General features: G+C 29.6%; 1 protein-coding gene and 1 long non-coding RNA gene across 3 annotated transcripts in view; one reads left to right on the top strand and one right to left on the bottom strand.

Moving 5' to 3' along the window:
* Positions 1-3,305, bottom strand: part of LOC118446279 (uncharacterized) — a 95,006-nt gene extending 91,701 nt beyond the window's left edge. Inside the window, exon 1 of the long non-coding RNA XR_004839545.2 lies at positions 3,049-3,305. This is a non-coding gene — a long non-coding RNA (uncharacterized LOC118446279). The remainder of the gene's footprint in view (positions 1-3,048) is intronic.
* SK (small conductance calcium-activated potassium channel) overlaps positions 1-10,000 on the top strand; it is a 190,640-nt gene that overhangs the window by 148,498 nt on the left and 32,142 nt on the right. For both annotated transcript variants that reach the window (XM_035876700.2, XM_085658712.1), the window contains one exon: positions 8,946-9,041. In XM_035876700.2, coding sequence (XP_035732593.1) covers positions 8,946-9,041 — 96 coding nt within the window. The remainder of the gene's footprint in view (positions 1-8,945; positions 9,042-10,000) is intronic.

Genomic DNA, 10,000 nt, shown 5'->3' with positions numbered 1-10,000 from the left:
CTCTCTTTTTTTCTACGTCCAATATTCCATTTTAATAACGAGCAACGACGGCAAATCGATCGTTTTTACTCTCTCAATGCTGCGCGCGTGTGTTACTTATCGATGGCAGCATGTACAAATACATACATACATATATATATATATGTATATGTGTATGTATATGTATAAAGAAAATAGAGAAAAAAATAGAGAACAAAAAAATAGAAAATGAAATAGAGGAGAAAAAGAAAGTAATAATAACGTGTGTATTCAGTTTGAATACAAAGTTCGAACACGTTTCGTTGAGTTACTTTTACTCTCTTTATCTCTCTCCCTCTCCCTTACCCTCTCTCTCTCTCACTCTCTCTCACAACAATGATGAAATACCCAGAGATTTTTCATTGTCCAAATCTCATCCTTCTGAGCCTCCGAAAGTTTGTTAAAAAAAAAAAAAAAAAAAAAAAAAAAAAAAATGGAAAAAAAGGATACACGTACATATAAACTATGTACACATTTTTTTTTCTCTTTTTACCAAACATTTCTATCCCCGTTGGGACGTACAATATTATTTCCTACTTTGTTACCACGTTAAATCATTTTACGGATTATTACGAACACGCTAATAATGTTATAATAATAAACTTAAAACTATCGAGTTGAAAATATGACAAACGTGAAATTAAAACTGTACGATCAGATCAAACAGAAGATTCTTTTTCTTTTTTTATTTATTTATTTTTTTTCTTTTTTTTTTTTTTTTTTTTTTTTTTCTTTTTTTTTTTTTTTTGACCAAATTTTTTTTTTAATCATGGATCAGATAGATTAAAATCTGATTCCAGATGTATATATATATATATATACATTTAATTAAAATATATTTATATTTATATATATTTATATATATTTACATATATTTATTATTAGTGTCGTTCCAATCTAAATTTATTATTGGATAAAAATAATCGAACGGATCCATAAAAATCTTCGATATAATAATTGTATTATAATCTTAAACGTAATATTATATTTAATATCCTGCATATAAATATCTCTCATTCATCATTTATCATAAATACTTCAAATCGTTTCTAATCTAAACTCATTTATTATTGAATAATTAAATTAGCCTTTGAGAAAGAGAGAGAGAAAAAAAAAAGATAAAAATAAAAAACGAATAAGAAAAAAAAACAATAATAATAATAATAATAATAATAATAATAATAATAATAATAATAAAAAAGAAAAACAATGTGGAGGTTTTATTAAAACGTTTACATTATACATAACGTATGACGTCATGTATAATAAAGCGTCTTACCAAAGCGTCTATCTCTAATTCTTTATTAATCATAAAGTATTTTGAATTGAAACTATTAAACAACGATTGAATTATAAAATAATAAATGAAAAATTAAACGACATAATACGATTTAAAATAATCGATATTCTCCCTCTTAATGTATTAATAATAAATACGCCAGAATTAAACAAGAAATTTTCATTTGCTTTAAATAGTCCCTATACGAAGTAGAAATAATTTTCAGGGGAAAACTTTTTAAATATTTCAATGGCCGCAGAGAAACCCACGGAGTTTCGTAATGCATAACCTCTAAATGCGAATCGTTGAAAAGAAGAAATACAAACTGGACTGTTTCCAGGATTGTATTAAAAAAGTATATTCTCTCTCTATAACGTATTTGCATTGCCATAATATATAATTGGTAAAAAAAAAGGGGCACTCACAATGCCATAGTACATTTTTCTCATTATATTTCTTATCTGTATCAATGAAAAAATATTATGAGAAAGAGAAAGAGAAAGAAAAAAAAAAAGAGAGAGAGAGAGAGAGAGAGAAAGAATATATAATTACAAAGAAATATTTTAATTCCATGTATATTATATAAACAATTATATAATTAAATGATATATGCATAATTAGATATTGATTATGGATTTGTAAAACATGTTCCTTCAATAAATCACACAATAATAATAATAATAATAATAATAATAATAATAATAATAATAATAATAATAATAATAATAATAATAACAATAATAATAATAATAATAATAATAATAAAATGGTTGTAGATCCTGTAAAGACAATAAAAATACTCAAGGAGTCGTTCCGATCTTACAAAAAAAGAAAAAAAAAAAAAGAAAAAAAAAAAAGAGAAAGAAGAAAAAAGAACGTGGTACTCGTAAAGCCGATTTCACGAACTGTTAAATATTACACGAAATAAATTTCGTATATCCAATGCGTGCCTCAATGTTGCGAGTAAAATACCCAGATAGCGGAGCCAAAAAAAAAAAGAAAAGAAAAGGAAGAAAGAAAATAAAGAAGAGAGATAGAGAGAGAGAGAAAATCGTGGTAACGACTCGTTGAAAATTCACGATTTCAAGTTGCAGCGAACGTGAAACTAGTGAGAGAGAAAGAGAAAGAGAAAGAGAGAGAGAGAGAGAGAGCAGGATCCTCCCCACTCCCTTCCTGTATTCGTCACTTCGTCACAAACAATTAGCGTTTTAATTCGTAAAAAAAATTATTCACATATTGTCTTCGTATCTAATGTGATTTCTTTTCGTCGATTTTATTATTTCGTTTCGACATATGTCTATGTCGCCATGATGATTATCATATTAATAATGATGATGATGATGATGATGATGATGATGATGATGATGAAAAAATTGTTTGCGAAAGATCTCATCGAATTTCCTCCCCCCCTCCAAAAGAAAAAGAACTGAATAATAATATTATAGTAACACTTAATTTATATAACAAAGATAAAATATTCACAAAAAAAAATTCATTTCGTTGTAACGACGATGATAATCGATAAACAATAACATACTATTTTCAATATTTTTACGTATACGTGTAAATCATATATATGTATTCAATAATATTAAACAAATGCGTAATAATTGTGGAGACGAGAATATTTAGAAAATGGCGAATAATAAGTTATGCGTGTAAGTAGATAAATATAGAGAAAAGAAAAAAAATATATATATATATGTATATATATATATGTCTCTATGTATAAACGATTATTATTTACTTACAAAGAATGAATTCGTATTTTCTATTTGATATAACGATGGACTTAATGGACGGAGAAATCAGAAATTCTTCTTCTTTCTTCTCGTATAACTTACACCAATTACACGACAATTAAATAATTAATTATAATAAAAACGTTAAATTATAATAAACACTTTTCCTTCTTTTATTTAACGTTACACAATCGAATTAATACGCAATAAATTAAACAGCAGCCATAGACGTTTACCGTAAAAAGGATCAAAGTGATCTTAACGTTTTCACGAGATAGTTCGTCGTTAACTGTTAGCCCACTTCTCCCTCCTAATCTGTTAGGCAAACCTGAAGAGGATTTGTCGATCGATGCTATTGGTCGATGATCGTATTAATGCGCCAACGAAACGCGGAGTAATACTTCTCCGTTAAAACCGTTGTTACTAAAACGCCCGATCGATAAGTAACTACGCCATACGCGAAATAGATCTAACTATTAAAATAATATTTATTATTTATTAATTTTTATCACGCTTTAGTTAATAAATAATAAATGTATAAATATATATATATATATATATATTTATATACATATACAAATAAATATATTAATTTTTCTTATATGATTCTTCGATAAAAACTCGTGAGATTTTAATAAAGTACGATCGCCTTTTGTCATTTTTCGTATTATTTTTCGTTGAAATACATACATACGTATGTACGTGTCTGTATGTATGTATGTGTCTTTTCCTTCTGTTTTCATTGTAACCTTCAAATTGAGCCGTTGAACTACGAGTATTATAAAATAATAACAGTAGTGGGGGAAACAACTAAAGGACGAGATCGTCATTCCAGATTTGTCTCTTTACATTCGTTATCGTAAGCTCTCTTGGTACGGAACGTCTTTAGAAATCGTTTGGAAATTCCTTCGGATTATTAGAAGATAGATTATTAGTTTTATTCAGGTACGTTAAACGTTTATACGAATAATAAATCTATGGATTCTTATTGCGCATTATGAATATTTTTATATTATTATCTTTATTAGAAAAATTTGTCGTAAGGATTTCGTCTAAATTAACCTCACTTTTATCGTATCTTCTCTTCGGGAATATATATATGTATGACGATAATGTTAGGAATATAAAGTAAATTGCGAAACGTATAACGAGTTCGTCGTAAATTTATAACTTACATATATATTCTTTTTTTTTTTTTTTTTTTTGTTAGATTAAGAACATTATCATTATCATCGTTTTATTATTATTATTATTATTATTATTATTATTATTATTAATATTATTACTGGGTAGATGGATAATAGAATCTAAAGAATATTTGACGAAAATTAAATTGAAGTTAACCTTACTTTTATTCGAAGACATTTGCAAAGAAAATTTTGTCGTAAATGTTGAAAAAAGATCATAATTACGAAACGTAACGAGTTCGTCATTGAACTTATAATTTATTTCTTAACTAATGAAAATTATTGTATATCCATTGTTAGAAAAGTTATCTTTAAAAGGTAGTTCTTTAGAAAAATAAAACACGTCCAAGTTAATCTAACTCTTCTCGAACTTTTTCAAGAAAAATTGGAAGATTGAAAAATATTGGAAGGCAGATTACCCCCGCCTTCCCCTCACCCTCCCACTCCTCTTCCATCCTCGGAAAAAAAGATATAAGAAAGAAAAGAAAACAGTAAAATTATTATTATTATTATTATTATTATTACTAAAAAAATCATTTATAAAGAAACTTTTCTAAAATTATTAAGGTTCAAGTCGATTTAGCACCATTCGAAGTTTTTTTTCTCTGTTTTTCCCTCTTTTTTTTTATTTCTTTATTTTTCTTTTTTTTTTTTTCTATTCAAGGAAAACAATTTGTCGAAAATGTTGGAAAAAGACAAATTGGTTAAACGTATAGCGTGTGTCGTCGTAAACTTGATCTTACTTTTTTTTTTATCCTCGTTTATGGTAGATTCGCATATAAGTGAGCAAAGGTAAATGTGACTATCATAAAGTTTGGAGATAGTATAGACCACGTATATCACGGGTAACATAATCTCACATTGGTCGCTTATGTGTGTACTCTCTTGTATTAACACATTTACTCTACCAACTTAATATATTGTGTAACCTACTACTAACACTCGTTTATCAAACTCGATTCATATATATATATATATATATATATATATATATATATATATATATATGTATATATATGCGTGCATATGTGTATGGATGAGTATAGCTTTAAGTATTTCTACGTAGATATGTATGTGTGTACGTACACGAAGGACGACAAATGTTGCACTTAACCGAATTTGTGCAATAGTATTAAACGTAATAGTTTCCCATATGTGTCCTAATATACTATTTAATCCCCACAGAAACGTTAAAATGCTCACAGGAATGCAACTGTATGCACACACACGCACGCACGCACGCACGCACGCACAGCAAAGACACACACAGATATACATGCGTGATACGTAAAACATATATAATAGAAGTCCAAAATTCAAAATCCATTTTTCCATGATAACTCGTTATTACTTTTGCGATAGTAGTAATTTCCTCAGGAAAACGTATAATTATTTTCTTCATATTCGATCCTTTTGGCGGGGAAAGGTAATTCAAATGGAGGAGGTATTAAAGAAAAATCAAATTGGTTCGTTGATACGTAATCACGAAAGGAGGAAGGAGGGGGGGGAAGAAGAAAAAAATAGGAAAAAAGTAGAAAAGAAAAAAAGGAACTTAGGAAAAAGTGAAGTCGTTAAATTTCAATTTGTTCCATTTTCCATTTTCTTTGACAAGCACAATTTTGATTCGTAGAGTCTCATCCTTTTGAAATTCTCTTCTACAATCTTTCTCTTTCTCTCTCTCTCTCTCTCTCTCTCTCTCTCTCGCACGAGAGATAAAATTTTTTCTCTCTCTCTCTCTCTTTTTCCTTTTTTTTCTTTTTTTTTTTTTTTTTTTATTCTTCCTCCACCTTTTTTTTCTCTTTTTTCATCTTATAAAAAATTTTCAATTTTCGTGCGCTCTTATGATTCATTTTTATGAACGTTTTATGTTATAAGTTATAGATTGTTGATAAAGAACGTAAAGTAACAAAGAAGAAATAACGGGTAACACTTTTATATGATATTAGAAGAGTCAGGAACTTTGGGTAGATGAAGAAGAAGTTGGTTGGTTCGCGTAGTTTAATAATCTGTTTTATCGATAGGATAATTGATAGACCACTTTACTATGTTCGATTCGAAGAGAAGGACAAGAGGAGAATAGAGATGGGGATTAAGGTGGTGAAGGGGAGGAAGTGAGAAGAGGAGGAAGTGGTGATAGCGATGATGATGTTCGAGAAGGTGGAAGAGATGGCGAACTGGCATACAGGAGGAGGGGGAGGGGGTGGGTGGGTGGATGGTTCGTAAACGCATTATAGACACTTCTGAATGCAATTAGAGCCCGGAATCGTCGAAGGACTTTGAGAGAGATAGATAGATAGAGATTGATAGATAGATAGATAGATAGATAGAGAGAGAGAGAGAGAGACAGACAGACAGAGAGAGAGAGACAGACAGAGAGAGAGAGAGAGAGAGAAGTTTTGGTCACGTTCGATAATTCGAAACCGACTTCAACGGTCGACAATTTCCGATTTATGCTTTGCTTCCTTCTTAACAAACAATCTCTCTCTCTCTCTCTCTCTCTCTCTCTCTCTCTCTCTCTCTCTCTCTCTCTCTCTCTCTTTCTATCTATTTCTTTCTTCCTTTCCGTTTTATATTATATTTACATTAGAAATCCTATAAATCCTTTAGCATTTCTTTCTATATGCGTTTGTTCGTCGTACAATTTCTTTTTCCTCTTTAATAAATATCACAAAGAAAAAAAGAAAAAAAAAAAAAAATAAACAAATAAATAGGTAAATGTAATCGTGCTAAATTGATTAAAAAAAAAAAGATATAATCATAGAGGAATAAAAAATAAATAAATACATAAACAAAGGAATGAAAAAAAAAAAAAAAAAAAAAAACCAAAAACAAAAAAAAGAAAGAAGAAGAAACGAAAAGGAACGCGACAAAAAAAAATCCGATCGATAAGAAGAAAAAATTACTTTTGTTTAATGTTTTAACTTTCTACGAAAGGATTTGTTGCATTTTTTCTCCCATATATATATATATATATATATATATATATATATATATATATATATATTACTTATGCATGTATGTATTTATTTATGTATGTATGTATATATGTAGGTATGTAGATAGGTAGGTATATCCAATAACGCGGTAACGACCGTAAAGTTCGTAAAGAGCAAAGGCAAAAAGCCTCAGCTGACATTCAAGTTATACATACGCTTCCAACGTGGCATCTCCTTCTACGGCATTGTTTACACGACAAGAAGGGTTTTGCCCGGCAGCTTTTCAGAGTAAAACGACCCTTTCCTTCCTTCCTCTCTCTCTCTCTCTCTCTCTCTCTCTCTCTCTCTCTCTCTCTCTCTCTCTCTCTCTCTCTCTCTCTCTCTCTCTCTCTCTTTCTCTCTCTCTCACACACTCTCTCTCTCTATCTCTCTCTCTGTCTTTCTACTCTATCAGTTTATTCTCTCTTTATTGCTCTTACGAAGCAAGCAAGAGTATAGGCCAAAGTTATTGCGAGACCCACAATTCACCTGTGCACGGAAATCTCTTAATCTGAGCTTACAATCGCGTCGAATGAATTACGTAGGTGAAATTCTATAACCACGTAGTCACCACAGCAATTCATTGATATATACGTACATACATATATATATATATAGAAAGAGGTTTAGTTCATGGGGTTCGTCAAATCTCAATACAGTATCACGAAGAATGATATTTATCTTTACGAGCTCGTATTTCATAGGTGTAAAAATAGTTGAGTTAGATAAATGAAATGGAACGTTATCGTTGTATAATTGTTGCTCTTGTTATTCTTGTTTTTCTTTTTGTAGTTGTTGTTATTGTTGTTATAGATTTTGTCGAAGTGAGTTGAAATAGACAAACTGTATAGTTGCTAGTTTTCGATTAAAAAGTCGATCAACGATATATATATATATATATATATATATATATATATATATATATATATATATATTACGTTTTGTTCGAAACGAACTAAACTGACCGATTGATTTTACTTATTGTTAACGTTAAACGGGATTACTACGATGTTGAAATAAAACGCGTACGAAATTGAAGGTAACGTCGAGGAGAAAAGTTCTATCTGTCTAAAAGCTTACAATGCTTTTTACGAGCACCTGAAAACATTAACGTCGCTAAGTCGTTAACTCAACGTCCTCTCTCTCTTTGTCTTTCTCTCTCTCTTTTTTTTTCTTTCTTTCTCTCTCTCTCTCTCTCTCTCTCTCTCTCTCTCTCTCTCTCTCTCTCTCTCTCTCTCTCTCTAATTCCAGCTCTTTTTCTAGAAAAGGGTTATCACATAAATTTAACGACGTCGGAATAAAACCATCGTGTGTTTGAATTTTACGTTAGAATAACAATAATCAATTTTCCACGAACGCTTGAATATTTAATAGTTCGTCGTAAAAACTATTTAAACGTTTGTTCGATAATTACAAGCTCGATTGTACGTAATAATACTAATAACAACAATAATAATAATAATAATAATGATAATAATAATAATAATAATAATAATAATAATAATAATAATAATAATAATAATAATTGATGAGATAAATTTAAAATGAAATATTATATCGTAGAAAATATTTTACATATCTCACATCTGCCTACTTATCTTTTTATTTTACCTATGTAATAGATATATTTTAATGAATTCGTTTATATCAAAATAACGTTATTAAGTGTGTTTATATATATATATATATATATATATACACATATATATGCATATATATATTTATGTATACTTGTATGTTTCAGGCCTCGTTTTACTCGACAGCACTGAAAACCTTGATCTCCGTGTCTACTGTGATACTGCTTGGCCTCATATTTGCTTACCATGCCTTAGAAGTTCAGGTTTGTATAAAAATATAAAGTGAACTTAGGGCAACCTATATATATATTTCTCTCTTTCTCTTATACATTATAACGTGCGCGTAAACAATCGTGCAAGTTGAACGCTTGCTCAGTTTAGAATTATGAGCGTCTACGTCCAATGCAGCAACGTTTAACGAACGTATTCGCGTAGCTACCTCGCGTAAAAGCATTATATTCACGTGAGTAGATTTTAGTAGACGAGAAAAACAGTTTATATCGAAATGTCACGCGAAGGAATATTATCCAGCGAGAAATATGTATCTCGATATTATCTCGAATATTTCGTATAACAACTTGGTCATTAGGGCCTATTTCCGAAATTTAATCAAATGATTTCACTCTCACCCCATTACCACCACCACCACCACCACCACTACCACTACCACCACCACCACTGTCATCATCACTTTTCTTTTAAACTTTGACATGGAGTCAAGTTGGAACGAATTAATTGCAAAAAATATAAAAAAAAATAGAAATGAAAAAAATGAATAAGAAAAAACGAATCTCGAGAACATTTATAAATGAAAAGTATGACTCTATCAACATATGTCCTCTCATTCGACCTTCTTGCGATGATGTTCTAGTATCATTATAAGTAAACCTTTCCGCTAGTCGCTCTTGACAAACTTCCGTTCGTTTCCGGTAGAATATTAAAGAGCCATCAAACCGAGACACCTACTTTAGAAACAGAGATTCTCAAACTTAGAAAACCCATTCGACGAGTGACAAGAGACCCATTTTCTTCTCTTAAATATTCAATGGGGTTTTGTAATATTTACTAAGGATTAAACGATATGGTTTGGGTTGATATAATATCTTGATTTCTTTTTCTTTTTTCTTTTTTCTTTTCTTTTTTTTTTTTTTATTTCTTTTTCGTTCTCTTATTTTTTCTTTTCTTTTTTTTTTTTTTTCTTTTTCACTCTCGTATATCTAAC

Source organism: Vespa mandarinia, chromosome 8, assembly GCF_050613455.1.
Source record: "Vespa mandarinia isolate Hongniang chromosome 8, ASM5061345v1, whole genome shotgun sequence".
Taxonomy (NCBI): Eukaryota; Metazoa; Arthropoda; class Insecta; order Hymenoptera; family Vespidae; genus Vespa; species Vespa mandarinia.
Note: the sequence above shows the minus strand (reverse complement) of the source record. Positions and strands in the feature narration are given on the sequence as shown.